We start from the raw sequence: 17135 nt of genomic DNA, 5'->3' as shown, positions 1-17135 counted from the left end.
AAATATGTTCATGACCTCAATATCTGTGATTGATGAGTTTAAAAGTTTGCTAAATATGGTGGTAATTCTGCATAGAAAGACCTTCAGCTCTTGTTGGGGAAATGTGACTGGTGTCTTTGACACAAGCCTGCAAAACAGTCATCCTTGTATTGATTGCGTGCTTAACACTTAACCTTCACTTGATCTTAGCCAAAAGGCCGAGAAACAGTACCACTTAAACTTCAAAGCAAGTTTTTTGAAGTTCACAGCTCTGTGCCTCTTAATCACAAACTCCACGAATATGTCAGCTGAGGGTCAGCGTACTCCGCAAAGTCACAGCAATGGGCCCCAAGCACCCTGGAGCATCTATCACGCAACGCAGATTCCATGAGGCGAGGTAATACAGACTTCACCACACGCCACAGGGGAGAGAAAAAGACGTGGGGGTGGGGGCAGCAATGAGAAAAGTGAGACATGCCCCCCAAAATTGATGCTTACCCAGAACCAGAATGTCAGAATGTGCCCTTTTTTGGAAATAAGATCTTTGTGGATGTAATCAGTTACAAAGATGAGGTTCTACTTCATATTGAGGGGGGAGGGTATCCAATGACTGGTGTCCTTAAAGAAGAGACGGGGATACACAGAGACCCAGGCAGAGAGGAAACCTCATGAAGATGGAGGCAGAGACCTGGGCGCTGTGTCCACAAGCCAAGAATGCCAGCTGCTGGCAACCCCAGAAGCTGGGAGAAGGAGGCCTGGAACAGACATTTCTCAGAGCCTGGAGAGGGATCCGACCTGCAGACACTTGATCTCAGAGGCTGGCGGACAGAACCGTGAAGGATGCGTGTCTACGGTCTGAAGCCACGCTGTGTGGGGGAGTTTGTCACGGCACCCCCAGGAGGCTCACTCACACGGTGCAGTATTTGCTAAATCACAGAACACCCTCCCTGCCCCCCACCACCCCAACCCTGGAAAATCAACACAGAAGGTTGGGGTGGAAATGTTTCAGAGGCACTTTGCAACTTGAAAACGGCTATGTAGGCATCAGGCATGCTTGCTGATGAGGGAAGACAGAGCAGAGACAAGTGGACGAGGCCAAGAACTGGGGCCTGGGGAAGACAGGAAAGATTTGGAAAGAGGCAAGGGGTGTTCCAGGTGAGGAAACCATGTGAGCAAAGACAGACATGGGGAAATGCAGATGTCATTTTCAAATGAATCAGATGTAGTTTAAAAAAAAAACCAAAACTACAGTGTTACAAGTTACAACTCTTACTACTTTTTTAATCTGTAAACCCAAACCAAGGAACACGCCCGTTAATTCCCAGAGCTGCGGGAACCGACACCACTCTGGAGTCAGGCATCCCTGCTTGCCATCCTGGCTTCTTCCAGCTTCTGGAGGCTCCAGGCTGCATCCCTTCAGTCCTTTTCTCTCTCAACTAGCCCTTGCCTCACGCTTATAAGGACACTTGTCACTGGGCTTGGAACTCAACAGATAATCCAGGAGGATCCTCTCAAGACCCTTGACTTAACTACACATGCAAAGACCCTTTTCTAAATCAGATCCCATCTGTAGGCTCCAGGGGTGAGCAGCAGGGCCCGTCCTGTGGGACGGGGACACTCTCACTCTCACCCACCACACTTCTTGTGTGTTTGGCAACAGAGGGAGGCTGAAACACAGACCCGGCACCGTAGGTAGAGCGACATGAATCATCAATTGCATAAATCATCAATGGGACACTTACTCAAGATCCCCAAAGAATCACTTCATGCCGAAAAAGCAACAATGATCACAACAAACAATGTTCAGACAAAGACTTGCTGAGTAGACACCAGAGCGGATCAAATACGTGTCGTATCAGTTCAGTTCAGTCGCTCAGTCGTGTCTGACTCTTTGTGACCCCATGGACTGTAGCACGCCAGGCCTCCCTGTCCATCACCAACTGCCGGAGTCTACCCAAACTCATGTCCATTGAGTCAGTGATGCCAACCAACCATCTCATCCTCTGTCGTCCCCATCTCCTCCTGCCCCCAATCTTTCCCAGCATCAGGGGCTTTTCAAACGAGTCAGCTCGTCGCATCAGGTGGCCAAAGTACTGGAGTTTCAGCTTCAGCATCAGTCCTTCCAATGAACACCCAGGACTGGTCTCCTATTGTTACAGGACGTGTCATATATTTGACAGCTATTAATCCTGATCTCTATTTTCATGAATTTAAGTTTTATTTCAGATTGCTTTACTATCTCTTGATTGATTCTCTTTTCTCACATTAAAGTGTAGGGACTTCAAAATACTATTTCTTTTAAAGTTTAGGAATCACCTTCAAGAAATTCAGCTTTCCTAAGAGACAACGACTTTCGCCAAATCATAATTCCTCCTTCCTCCAAGATTCTTAATTTTGAAAGCCAAATTAGATGCTCTTCCGGATTGAATGCTTATCCATCATTTAAATCCCCAGAAGTTTAAGAGCAATCCCTAAAACAGGTAACCCTATATACAGTTTAAAATTTGCTAAAACAAATAACAACAATTGAAAGAAAAAAATCCCACACAACTCACAGTTTCTTTAATTCAAATCCATGCTCACTAACGAGACCTTGTTAATATTTCATATGCAGTCTCTTCCCATTGACTTTAAAATATTTCTGTAACAGAGAGTGGAAAATACATCACGCTCCTATGAGTAATGAAAAATTCAAATGTGTTTAGGGAAGATCTTCGGCTATAATTTAAATAACGTTGCTTAAACATTGCTAAAAGACCTCTGAGCCTCTGCTCCAAATGAGATCCAGAAGCCTGGTCGGAGCTGCTGCAGTTGGATGTGTGGGTCCTGGGGGCGGGCGGCTGGAGTCAGTATCATCACCAGCAGTGATGATCGGCCTTCCTGTGAGATGTAGTACGCTTCTACTAACAAAACTAGGTAAATGAGTCACGGAGGAACAAGTGGTGATGGGAGGGACTCAAGTACATCTGTCTGGGCAAAGAAGAGACGCCCATCAAGCCTGCCACCCCCCAAGCCATCGCGGTCTCCCTGGGGATCAACTCGGTCATCAGAGAGCTATTCAGGATTGCTCATCCTACAATCCAAAACAGACCCCTGCCTTCTGACTTTAAGCCAATTAGCTCTTTGTTACAACTTCTGAATTACAAGATGCAGAAATGTGCTGCTTTCCTTGAAAATGCAGCGCCTCAGAACTGAAGTATATGCATCTACATCTGATGATTGGAATGGCATATGGCTTGACATGCTGCCACAAATTACACAGACTCTATGCTTCAACATGTGAATAGTCCTCAGGGAGTCCTTGGGCTAAGACTCATCAGTACATCTCAGTGAAATGAAAGACTTTCATAAAACCACAAAATTGACTCCAATTATGGAAAATCTTGCTTTAAAGTATAAAGGCGCTTTTACAGGAAATTTTGTGATTCCACAGGGTCTTAGCTATGTGGCAATTAATCAATGGGCTTTCTTTGCTTTGCTTTATTGCTCTCAGAGCTCGGTGACATAATTGTATTCATTCAAACTCTTCATTGCTTTTCCCCAGATTTTCTTAAAACAACTGAAATTTCATTAAGTGCTTGTGTAACACTTTTTGAATGCAAACATAAACTAATTAGCAAGCAAGATATTCTTCCAAACCTTGGTACCATTCAGTTTAATGCAATTAGCATTTCCTCAACATCTAGTATATCCCCAAGATACAAGACAAACAGACTTACGAGGCAGGTCAGGAGGGTCAGGTGTCTAGTTACTGAAGATGAAACTTTCGGAAAAATAGTTTTTCAACTAAATCCTATGAATTCAATAAATTACTTTTAAAATCATCAAATAATTCATTTATTGATCAAATATATATTGATGTCTTTTACGTGCCAGACACTTTCCCAGGCACTGGGGATATGAAAGAATATAGAAACAAAGGCAGTGGCTTCATAGAACGTCCATCAGCAGAATAATGGATAAAGATGACGTGGTGCCTATGCACAATGGAATATCCCTCAGCCGTGGAAAGGATGAAATAACGCCATCTGCAGTATTACGGATGCACCTAGAGATTAGCACCCTGAGTGAAGTAAGTCAGGAAAAGACAAATATCATATGATGAACTCATTTGCAAAACAGAAAGACAGAGTCACAGATACAGGAAACAAACTCTGGTCATCAAAGCAGAAAAGGGCAGAGGGACAAATTAGGAATTTGGGATCAGCAGAAAGATAAACAACGCATGAAAGATAAACAACGCATGAAAGATAAACAACACGGTCCTACTGTATAGCACAGCGAAGTATACTCAGCACCTTGGAATAACCTATAATGGAGAAGAATCTGAAAAAGAGTATATGTGTGCGTGTATATATAGACACACATAAATATACTTATGTGAAACTGAATCATTTTATTGCACATTTGAAACTAAGGCAACATTGTAAATGAACTATACCTCAATATTTTTTTTTCTGACGCAAAAAGTTTTCTTGAAAACTTTCCTAACATTCTAATGGTATTTTCTTATGCAAGTATCTTTGCTTCTATGTTCTTTAATAAATTCTTAATATAAAGAAAATATAGATCAAAAATCTAAACACAGGACTAAAAGACTGTCACGGCTATAAAAAGTTTAAATTTCTCAAATACAAAGATAGTTAATAATTTCTGAGAATATCCATTCATTATATAAGATCATCCGCTGACGTTTCCTCCCCACATCCGACCCATCACACTAGAGCTTCTCCCAAGGTGTTCCTGCCTAACCACCCCGTCCAGGCACGCTTCCTATTCACCCTGACCTCTCCTTCCCTCTTGGTTTCCATGATACTTTCCTTTCCTACTAATATCTTTCTCCCTCTTCTCCACGTTCAATTATCAGATACACATTTTCCAAAATATGACTGTTTCTAAAAACAACCAACCTCCCAGCATCATTTTCAGCATCTCCTGAGGGTTTCCACTCAAAAATCTCCAATTCAAAATATCTAAAACTGAGTTATCTTTCCTTCCAAACTGCCTTCTCCTCTAGCATTTCCCTTCTTGTTTGGCCTGTGACCACCTTCCATCAGTCAACAGGGTGAGACCCTCAGAGTTATTTCCAGTCCAATATTACTATAAGCAAGTTATAGCATAAACATTTGTTCATTTCTCTTCTCCTTACTTGACCGTGATGTATTTGAGGTCTCTGATTCGCTAATGCCTGGGCTGTGGCGTACGGTAGCATCTCAGTAACCACTGGTTGAAATGAGATGAAATACACTAAAAGGGAGAGGATAACTCGGGATCTCACCCCCTAAACGGCTATTTGTACTATAGCCCAAACATGGGGACCAAGTCTGGAGGCTACAGATTCAGAAGTGGAAGAATTCACTATAGATGGGAGCTGGATTGGAGGCCAGGCGGGATGTGCAGGTAAATATGGAAAGATGGATACAGCTGGCCCTTGAGAAGAAGACAGGAAGGCATTTCTAGGTTGAGTGTGAGGGGCTTCATCTGGGGGTGCATAGAGAGCTGCAGGAAAACGGTGAGTGGACTGGATAGAGCACCTGCCCAGAGGTTTTGTAGAGGAGAGCTGGGCACGTGAGGCTTGAAGGAAGTGACGGCCCACTCGGAGAAGCCTAACACGAGCCTGGCCTCAGGGGTGTGACGGGCTTACACAGATCAGAGTTGGTCCGTGAAGGATCTGAAGCATGAACTGTGCTTTACAAACCCTGAGAGCAACTTTCCTAGGTAGACATGCTTCAGGAAAAGTAAGTTCATACTAACAACTATTGGAAAAGACCCTGATGCTGGGAAAGCTTGAGGGCAAGAGGAGAAAGGGACGACAGAGGGGATAACATGGTCGGATGGCATCACCGACTCAGTGGACATGAGTTTGAGCAAACTCCAGAAGATAGTGAAGGACAGGGAGGCCTGGCGTGCTGCAGTTCACGGGGTCGCAAAGAGTCGGCCACGACTGAGCGGCTGAAGAACAGCAACTATTTTGAGGGTAAGTAAACCCAGGCGTCCAGCTGGATTTTGAAAATATCCCGACGTTCACAGCAGACCTGCTGTATTAAATCCAGCTCTCTTTTGCTCATATTGTTACAAACCTGGCATGCAAGCTCAGTCACTTAGTCAGGTCTCACTCTTGGCGACCCCATGGACTGTAGACAAGTCAGTCTGTATAGTCAATCCTGTGTCCATGGGAAAGTATGTAGTTTAGAATTTCCAACCACAGAAAGGTTGTATTTTTTTCTTTCTGGTACATAGACCTATACGTGTGCCTGCCTGCTAAGTCACTTCAGTCGTGTCTGACTCTTTTCAGCTCCATGGACTGGGTTGCCATTTCTTCCTCCAGGGGATCTTCCCAGTCCAGGGGTCAAACTTGAGTCTCCTGCATCTCCTGCGCTGGCAGGTGGGTTCTTTACCACGGCACCCTGTGGGGCATCCCAAGTTACAAATCTGGCAACATTATGAAAAGAATTCTACAGCACGCTTCACCACTCACATTCTGAAGATGCCTAGTCCTTATCAGGCAAAAAGGAAACAGCTTGGGGAAGGAAGAGCTTGTGGGTTGTTGGCCCAGTATCAGTGATCAAAACTCTACGATAGCACGATCTTGAAGGGTTGCCCTTAAGGCCTCGGCGCATGAATGCTCAGGCCTGTGAACTCACCCGGCCCGCGTAGTGCATAACGGTGAAAGCTGTGCCTTGGTCTCGGAGGGCGAGGTTCCCGTTTCCATCCTTCACAGGGGAGTAGACCGCATTTGTGTTTGAGGATTCCAGTAGACCGTGGAGCTTTTTGGGAAGACTTGGTTCCACTGACCAAATCATTTGACTTTCTTCATCCAATAAAGAGAGAAATCCAGAAGGCTGCTGAAAGTTAAAAAGACAGTTGTTTTTTCCCTTCCATTCCTCATTCTGCTATTTTTGTTATTGTTCACACATACCATTTGCAGCCTCATCATGTTAATACGATCACTCAAAACAGGAGTTTGTCCTTCAATACACGTCTATTTTTGTTCTTCACTGTGTCCCCACCACCTAGTAAACCTTTGATGTAATGTTGGCTCTCAGTAGTATTTTTTGATCAGGAATTAATAAATAAATAAAACAGTGTGCTTTAACGTCCTGAAAACACGGGCATATATTCTCATCTTAAGAAAAATAGAATTTCCAACCACAGACAAGCTGTATTTTTTCTTTCTGGTATATAGACCTATACATGTGCCTGCATGCTAAGTCACTTCAGTCGTGTCTGACTCTTTTCAACTCCAGGGACTATAGCCTGCCAGGGTCCTCTAAACATGGATTTTCCAGGCAAGAATACTAGAGGGGTTTGCCATGCCCTCCTCCAGGGGATCTTCCTGATGCAGGGATCGAACCTGCGTCTCTCAATTCTCCTGCATTGGTGGGTGGGTTCTTTACCACTAGTGCCACCTGGGAAGCCCACAGACCTACATATTTATGTAAAAATGCAACTTTCACTCTGTACTTGGTATGTCTTTTTGTGGCGCTTTGCAGAGGGATCAAAGAGAAGTAACAGCAGAAATATCAACTGTCATTTCCAGTTCGTAATGATGAGGCTTCCACTGAGATAACCGCTCCAAAGAGGACCCCAAGGACGAGAGTAACCAAAGAGATAAATAATTTTGTTCCACTGACCACTAGCAGCCAAGGACACAGCAGCAAGTGTGGAGGGGTGCAGTGGTACCCAAGGCTTTCCACATATGGTCAAGTATATGTTAACTTAAGTATATGTATTGTCAACCCATTTTTAAAAGAAGAGTTAAAACTATATATTATGTGTGTCATTGTGAGAGGGGGCTTTATGGAAGAGAAGAACTTCTGTAATTAAAACACAGCACACTGACAAATTAGTAACAGACAGGAGACCATTTTGCATGTTATTAATAGGAAAATGAATAAATAAAGTAATTTATAAGTACACAGTTAAAAATAAAGGGTAGAAAGCCATATATTACTCTTTCCAATAGCGAAATGGCATTCATTTTAAACAATGTTCAAGTGTTTTAAAAATATTATTTGCAAATCTGTATAATGCCATATGTCAGTAGACACAGATTGCTGTTTGTATGAGAGATTTTCATTTTTATGATGGTGACACGGAGGCAAAGATTCTTGCTTTATAAGGTACAAACAATAAAGATAAGCATAAACACCCACAGAGGCACTAAGATTATACGGCACGTATGTACACACATCTTTTTCCTGCCAAAGTTTTCCATATTCAGACTTAGAAATTTGGAGATAAACAAGATTTTTAGAATTTATTTTATGATCTTGCTAGTCTGGAAGTGAACGTCATTCAGTTGTGTCTGACTCTTTGCAATCCCATGGACTGTAGCCCACCAGGCTTCTCTGTCCATGGAGTACTCCCGGCCACAATACTGGAGTGGGTAGCCATTCCTTTCTCCAGGGGATCTTCCCAACCCAGGAATGGAACGCAGGTCTCCCTCATTGCAGGCGGATTCTTTACCAGCTGAGCCACAGGGAAGCCCTCCACTGGATCTTCCTGACCAGGAATTGAACCAGGGTCTCCTGCACTGCAGGCGGATTCTTTACCAGCTGAGCTACCCGGGAAGCCCTGTCAGCCTTAGTACTATTCATAAAATAGTATATTTGTACAATGGGTATTGTAACCATTCCAAAAGGAGTGTTTTAGCGATATAACCACTGTTGAATATTCTTATAACAAAATGATCTGATTATTTCTTGTTCTTTCAATCAACTGGTAATCCTTCAAGCACCCTTTCAGAGAAAGGTTGTATGCTCCTCAACTGACCCTGACTGATTATAAATGAATTAAAAATCATCAAGTCTCTTATAAATTTTCTTGAAAGAAAATTCTCTGTCTCCAGTACTTTGAAATGCATGCATCCTGTAAAGTATCCAATTATATTATATGAATACCTGGAAAAAAAAATCCAAAACTCCAGTCTGGTTACCAAGAGAATAAGCCGTTTCCATGGTAACTCCCTCTTGTACACATTCTGCTTGCTCCTGTAGAAAAAGCACTTCATTGATGTACTGGTGCATCTTCTCGTTGGTCATGTTGACACAGAGCTATTGTGGGGAACAAGAAAACAGTTCACAAGGTGACTCAGCAGGCACGCGCTCCAGCACACGCTTCAGACGGGCCAAGTGCTGACTCAAGGTGGCCAGCGCCAATTAGCGCTTCCACTCGGCCCTGAGAAGCCGAGTAGAGAGCTTCACCGGATGTTGTTGACTTCACGTGGTCTGATTATGCAACTGAAAGTGAGTATGTTAAAACGAACAGGAAGTATAATTACAACAGTAACTTACAAATTTGGGGTCTAAAACATACTTCAGTATTTAAAACATATATTTCCAAAATGAAATTATATTTGAGCCCTTGTCAACAAGTGAAGATAAAAAGCTCCATTTTAATGAGAAGGAGGAGCAATTTTTGCCTCCTCATTTCTGTGGTAAAAAAAAACCAACAACAACAAAAAAAACACCAGGGTTAAAAATGATGGTCTGGGGCAACTGCCCTGGTTTCCACTAGCATTTCTTGCACCTCTGCACCACAGTAAAAAACGGTTTCAGTAAATTTGATGATAAGTGAATGTCTGTAGACTGGATAAGCCTCCCTATTGCTTCAAGTACAAAATAAGACCTTTAAAAAAGAATTAACAAGAAAGAGGGAAAATTGCTACTAATATCTCCCTTATTCTCAATTAACTGGTTTGAAATAAAGAAATATTTTTTAAAAGTGTGTCTGTCTGAACATCCCCTGGATTGCCCCAGCCCTGGCTGACACCTGAAGGCAGCAGGTGGACCCTGGTCTGAGGACCCAGGGAGCTGAGCAGCCAGGGGCCTGGAGAGGTCAGTGGGCACTGGGGCCTGGTTCGGGGTATTCAGCTGTGGCCTCGCGAGAGGGGCAGAGGGAGGGGCCCACGGCATACGCTCAGGGGCAACTGCGTGCCCAGCCTCATCCTTGTACGTAACTGATTTAACAAGGCTTTGTATAAGCCCTTCCCCAAAGAGTTACAAATAAAATAAGACTGATGCCACACTGCTGCTGTTAGGAAATCATTCTAAAACTGGAATAACCTGGGAGAGAATTTGTCCAGACTTGGAATAGCACCTCTTCCTTATACCACTCCATCCGGGATCTCTGAAATTTCTTGAATTTTCTTCTTTCTCTCTGATTTGGCCAGTAGATAACCAGAGCTTTTTCTCTCTTCCTCTTGATGACTACATCTCATGAGATATATGCAAAGCTGGAAGGGTTTTAAATTTAAAACTGTTTCCTAAATAAACTCACAACTTTGCAGATCAATTCTCTGAATATAAACATATCAAAAATATAGTTGCTTTATTTGAGAACGCACCATATAGAACGAAGTTTCCACTCTTGGTTGTTAAGGCAAAAACATTTTGAATACAGATACAGATCCATAAATCTGCATGAGAGCCGGGAAAGGGAGGCACGGAATTCAGAATTTAAATATCATCTGAAACATATTTCTTTCCTGATACAATCCTGATACAATTGTGAAGTGAAAACCGCTCAGTCATGTCTGGCTCTTTGCAACCCCATGGACTATACAGTCCATGGAATTCTCCAGGCCAGAATACTGGAGGGGGTAGCTGTTCCCTTCTCTGGGAGATCTTCCCAACCTAGGGATCAAACCGGGGTCTCCTGCATTGCAGGCAGATTCTTTACCAGCTGAGCCACCAGGGAAGCCCCGATTATAGCTGATACAGCCTAGCACATTCATCCCCCTGACTTGTCCCATCAAAACTAAGTGATATCAATACTTTGAAATCTATGTTTATTTTTCCCAAGTGCTATAAATCTCTGGGAATGATTCAGGAGAGACAAATCTTTCTCTGTAAGACTATGCAGCATCCGTCCACAGCAGTAGCTCCCCGTGAAAGGAATACATTTTCTTGTTGCTCTCATTATAATCATAAATGAATAATTCAGAAATTTCTGAAAGTTGTTGATAGAGTAAAAAACACAAAAATTAAAAAATACTTCACTTTACTTAAAGAAATAATTCTTTGAGGTGTTCCTCCAAACTAATAAAGCGATAAACTCCTTTTGTCCTGAGATAATTTCTCTACCAAAGATTAATAAATGCTATAAAAGAAATTTCTTCAATTTGAAGTGAAATATTTATAGTAAATGTACAGAAAGTAAATGGCTCCATTATGAAATGAAGCCATTGGAAAAGATTCACTTTGATTAGATGATATACACAATTGAAATTTTTCAAACTTTTCGACATTAAAATATGCATTGAATCATCTAAGACAACGCAAATAGATCCTACATCTCAGCAGTTTGATTTAGAAGTAGTTACAGAAGGTGGGCCTAAATGTTATATATTTGGGGAAATAGATCACCCAAGACTTAAATGGAGAAGCTGTGAAAAATAACATGATGTCCATTATTACATGAAAAAATAAAAAGAAGTCTGATAAAGGATTCTGAAATAAGCCCAGCAATGGCTGATTCTCTGCTGTAGAAGTGACATCCATATTATATGACACTTATCCTTCCCCTATTGGAGAAGGAAATGGCAACCCACTGCAGTGTTCTTGCCTGGAGAATCCCAGGGACAGAGGAGCCTAATGGGCCGCCGTCTACAGGGTCGCAGAGTCGGACACGACTGAAGCGACTTAGCAGCAGCAGCATCCTTCCCCTCATTTTGAGATGCTCTAGTTAAAAAGACTTAGGTAGATGTAGATTTCTCAAACATTCAATATAATAATTTCATATAAATAATATATGGTATCTATGAATTATATACAATATGATAGTTCTCTTATCGTTTTGCATTCAGAATAGACTTCAGCTCTGTTATAAAAATTACTTTTGATGACAACTGACTAAATTCTCTTGCTCCTGACTGTTTATAGCTGACTACCTCTATATACACACCTGGCTACAGTGTTTGAACTGACTCAAATGCTTTTATAATAAAAACTAGACATTTTAATTGGTTTTGCTTCCTAACATTTTACTGAACTGAATATGGATTTCAATGAATCGATCCACTGTTTAGAAAGGATGACAATACCAAACGTGAATGTGGAGAAAGCCACTGTGGTTAGAAAGAGCTGGAAAAAGGGCTTTTGGTCTTTTTTCCCCTTGCTTTTCTCCCCCCGCAGGAAGGAAAGTCTAAAATAATCTACCAAACTTTGGGTAACAAAGAAAAAAAAGATTTGGCCTGCGCTTCTAAACAGAGGAGGCCAAATGAATGCTCTCCTGGCCAAAATGATTCATAAAACATATAGCTTCTGTCCCGTTGTTTCCGTTTCGAAGCTGCAGTGTTGGGTGGGACTCGGTGACGGGGGGGGGGGGGATCCTTACAATATATCGGAACTTTTAATTGTACACTGAGTTCTTTGTATTCTGGGGAGAAAAAAAAAATTTATTAAAATCCCAAGGAAAACTCCAGTTAGATATGTACTGTGAATTGCCTGTGATTTCTGACTTGCAGCCTTTTTTAACAGAATGTGGGCCTGGATTTCTAACAGCAGTGAGTGATGCATTTAAGGAAATCACAGTGAGCACACGGGATTAGAAGTAGACGTTTTTCAAACTCATTTTGAAGTCATGCATACAAACATTTTCACGAGAACAGTTTTCCTTTCCCTATTCTAAATTGCTCATCGCACTCACTGTTTCAGCAAAGGTTAAAATATTTAAAAAGTGCTAACAGCGTGAACTTCAGAACCACCAGGACAGGCAGCTAGGGGGATGGCTGTGGACATAGCGCCCTGAGGCCGGCCCCTTGCTGAAAAGAAAAAAAAAAAAATGCATGTCACTAATGGCATCCGGTCCCATCACTCCATGGGAAATAGACGGGGAGACAGTGGAAACAGGGTCAGACTTTGTTTTGGGGCTCCAAAATCACTGCAGATGGTGACTGCAGCCATGAAATTAAAAGACACTCCTTGGAAGGAAAGTTACGACCAACCTAGATAGCATATTCAAAAGCAGAGACATTACTTTGCCAACAAAGGTCCGTCTAGTCAAGGCTATGGTTTTTCCAGTGGTCATGTATGGATGTGAGAGTTGGACTGTGAAGAAAGCTGAGTGCCGAAGAATTGATGCTTTTGAACTGTGGTGTTGGAGAAGACTCTTGAGAGTCCCTTGGACTGCAAGGAGATCCAACCAGTCCATTCTGAAGGAGATCAGCCCTGGGTGTTCACTGGAGGGACTGATGCTAAAGCTGAAACTCCAGTACTCTGGCCACCTCATGTGAAGAGTTGACTCATTGGAAAAGACTCTGATGCTGGGAGGGATTGGGGGCAGGAGAAGGGGACGACCGAGGATGAGATGGTTGGATGGCATCATGGACTCGATGGACGTGAGTCTGAGTGAACTCCGGGGGTTGGTGATGGACAGGGAGGCCTGGCGTGCTACGATTCATGGGGTTGCAAAGAGTCGGACACGACTGAGCAACTGAACTGAACTGAACTGAACTGAACTGAACTGAATGGAACAGTGGCCAGAATCAGGACAAGGACCTGCACGCTCTTGGTTTGTCCTCCCTGAGCTGTCTGTTACGTGTGCATATGCACACGTGTGTTAAACACCGTCAGAGAAAGACAGAAAGAAAGATCTGCAAAGGCAAAGTAGCTTATGTATCTAGAAGCATAAATCTGCATCAGTAATTGAGACTATCACTGACGTCAATGCAAAACAGTCATTATTTTATTTTTCAACTCTACCCATGGAACTGTGTTTGAGTTTCATTAAAATCCCCCAGTATTCCCTGGAGTAGACGTTAATGTAGGTAAAAGGTGGGTTTTCATAAATGATAATGAACAATTATTAAGAACTGTTTAATCAGCATGCACCTTCTCTGATTAAAATACATGCTTTGTACATTAGCTGCCATTGTGGGGCGGTTTAATAGTAAAAGCCAGGCACCCTTTGAAAACACTCTTTAGTAACAGGCCATTATTGCTTATCCAGATGGCCCATCATTTGTATTAATGACAAACTTAATTTCTTGAGTAAATTTTCACCAACTGTTCCCCCTTTATTTTTATTACTCAGTGAAATTTATCTGAAGCAAAAATATAATAAAGCGTGACATATGCATCACGGAATTAAAGTGGAGATTAATTAAAGCTGACTCCAGCTGAAGGCAGAGCCCCAGGCGTTAGACGGGGATTCAAAATCCTACCGAACACTGGAATTGACCAGGCGCTTTTAAAAAAGGCTGATGTCTGGGTTTGACCCCATACCAATTAAATCAGAGTGGGGCCTGGCATTGATAGATTTTAGAAGTTTTCCGGGTGATTCGAACGTGGAGACAGATGATGGCATACACAGTCCATTAACTGATTTCCACATCAATTTACACACACACACACATGCATGGCATATATCATACCATTATACCTTAAAGGACATTTGTTTCTGTCCAAGGTGTCCTTTAGTGGGAGCGAGGCTCAAGAGGCAGGGGCACATGTGTACTACGTACAGCTGATTCATTCTGCACAGCAGAGACTCACACAACACGGGGGAGAAACTATTTGTTGTTGATGTTTTAGTTGCTCAGTACCATTCAACTCTTTGGAGACCCTGCAGGCTGTAGCCCACCAGGCTCCCTTGTCCATGGGATTTCCCAGGCAAGAACACCAGAATGGATTGCCATTTCCTTCTCCAGGGGATCTTTCCTACCCAGGGTTCACACCCACGTCTCCTTCATTGGCGGGCAGATTCTTTACTGCTGAGCCGCCAGGGAAGCTCAAAGAAAATATACCCCAAATTAAAATAAATTAAAACAACAACAGCAAAAAATAAAACACCAAAATGTCCTTTAGACATCTGCCTCGTGAGACATTTGACCCATCCCATGCCAAAAGGTCCTTGATATTTGCATGCGGGCTCAGTTGCTTAGTCGTGTCCAACTCTTTGTGACTCTATGGACTGTAGCCCACCAGGCTCCTCCTGCCCATGGGTTTATCCAGGCAAGAATGTTGGAGTGGGTTGCCATGCCCTCCTCCAGGAATCTTCCTGAAGCAGGGATCGAGCCCACGTCTCTTATATCTCCTGAACCGGCAGGCGGGTTTTTTACCACTAGTGCCACCTGGGCAATCTTCTGGGAAGATTACTGTTTTGTTAAGAAACCAAACACCCTTTCCGTCTCTGGATTCTCACTGAGATTTCAAATCAAACTCTGTGTCATAGGTTTTAAGCTAATATAGCTGGAAGTTACTTCACAGGCATGGAGACATTATTTTTATACAGATAACAAAAACACTTTCTCTTCCTTCTGTATTTTAGGGATTCTGTCATTTTTCAACAGGGGTTCAAAAGTTAAATTCAAGGGAGGTGGGAGGGGGTTCAGGGTGGGGAACCCGTGTACACCTGTGGCGGATTCATGGTGATGTATGGCAAAACCAATACAATACTGTAAAGTAAAAAATAAATAAATAAATAAAAATTAAAAATAAATCCAACATTTTAACGAGATTAATTCATGCCTATAATCTCCTTTAATGTGAATCGCCAATATTTAGGGGTTGGTCAACAATAAACATATTAGCTAATTTTCTTGCCATATTCTGCATCACAATCTGCTAATGTCAGATTGAAATACACAAACACTACTGGAATAAAGGTCTTTTTCAAAGAGTTCTCCTTATCCAGGATTAAACACAAAGCCTAGAGATATGGGCCACAAAGGAGGCTGAGCACTGAAGAACTGAGGTCTTATAAATGTGGTATTGGAGAAGACTCTTGAGAGTCCCTTGTGCCAGGGGCCGGCGTGAAGAACTCCGCCCATGGCAAAGGTCATGAGGAAGGAGGCTTGGCATGCGCAAAGGCCTGATCAAGCCTCAGGAAACCCCCTGTTCCCGAGCATCTACCCCCAAAACCAGAGTCTGCCTACTTTACTGTTTCATGCTCTTGCCTACATCTCTGACTTTATGGGGGGCTGTTCCCCACCAGTTCTCTCGGAGAAGGAGTAAACGTGCAGCTCCAGTCAACAAAAATTCCTGGGCGTGACAAGGGTGTTTCAACTTACAAACTCCTCTGAAGGTTCTCTCTAGCCTGCCTGAGCGGGTTCGTCTGGCCACATGTGATTGTTTACAGCCTCCCAACCATGAGAGGCACGAGATGCTTTAAAACTTTCTAAATACAGACTCTTTTGAGAAATTAAAAAATTATTAGTATGTATAGTGGGTTGATTAGGAATCATATTGGTGAAGGGGTTTTTCATTTATTGTGCCAATAATTACTGCTAATTCCCTGCCCTGGGTGTGACAAGGGTGTCTCAGGTCAAACCTCTCTGCTGACAGACTAGCTTGTGTGACAACCTCTCAACCATAAATAGCACAGAGAGTCTGGAGTATTTTGAAAGTCTTAATTAGCACAGGGCTTTTCTCATTGTTGAGTCAATGATTGCCGCCAGGCGTCCATATCCTTAGGCACCTGGGAATATACTAATCAATGCATTTGGAATATAGTAAAGGAAATATAGTAGTTTTTGATGTTAGCAATACTAGACTTTTTGAGTTAACGAATTTTCTCTTTTGTTATAGATCACTGTACTTTGTTATAAATCACTGTGTCCTTGCTATGCAAAAATGTAACTTTATCACTATCTTAAGACTAAATAGATCTTCAGGGGAACATTGGTGAAGGGTTTTCATTTGTTGAGCCAATATTTGCTGCTAAATCTCCATATTCCCTGCCCTTATAATGAATACAACTAGCATATAGGAAAAATTAGTATTAACCTTTAAGATTAATCATGTTAAACCTTAGGCTAAGTAAGTTCCTTTCTTGATTGTAACTCGCTACACCCTCACCCTATAGGAATGCAACTTTATCTACTACCTTCAGAGGGTGGCGCCTGGTTTAAGAAAAAACACCCTTGGAAAAAATAAGTTTTTTGGTTATCAGAAAGAAAGGATCATAAAATGTCAGCAGGCCTCATGGCCAGAAGATGATGTAAAACCCATAAGACCTTTGTATAATTTTATACAAAGCACCTGATTGTGACAAGGGTCAGGTCTGTAGACCCCCGCATGACTCTGTATTCATCCTATGTATAACAAAAGGTATATAAACAAACCTAAAAAATAAAGAAATCGGATCAGTTTCTGGAAAGACTGATTCCCCCGTGTCGTTTTCTTCCCTTCTGGCTGAATTCCCATCTGGTA

At 42.3% G+C, this 17135-nt stretch overlaps 1 protein-coding gene across 4 annotated transcripts in view; it reads right to left on the bottom strand.

Annotated features, from left to right (window-relative positions):
- Positions 1–17135, bottom strand: part of MYO16 (myosin XVI) — a 526459-nt gene that overhangs the window by 152546 nt on the left and 356778 nt on the right. For 3 of the 4 annotated variants that reach the window (XM_069602005.1, XM_069602007.1, XM_069602008.1), the window contains 2 exons: positions 8883–9035; positions 6624–6824 (listed from right to left, as the gene is read on the bottom strand). In XM_069602005.1, coding sequence (XP_069458106.1) covers positions 6624–6824; positions 8883–9035 — 354 coding nt within the window. The remainder of the gene's footprint in view (positions 1–6623; positions 6825–8882; positions 9036–17135) is intronic. The other variant, XM_069602006.1, reaches the window with a different exon arrangement.

Source organism: Ovis canadensis, chromosome 10 (assembly GCF_042477335.2).
Source record: "Ovis canadensis isolate MfBH-ARS-UI-01 breed Bighorn chromosome 10, ARS-UI_OviCan_v2, whole genome shotgun sequence".
Lineage (NCBI taxonomy): Eukaryota > Metazoa > Chordata > Mammalia > Artiodactyla > Bovidae > Ovis > Ovis canadensis.
This window is presented reverse-complemented; position numbering and strand designations above follow the sequence as displayed.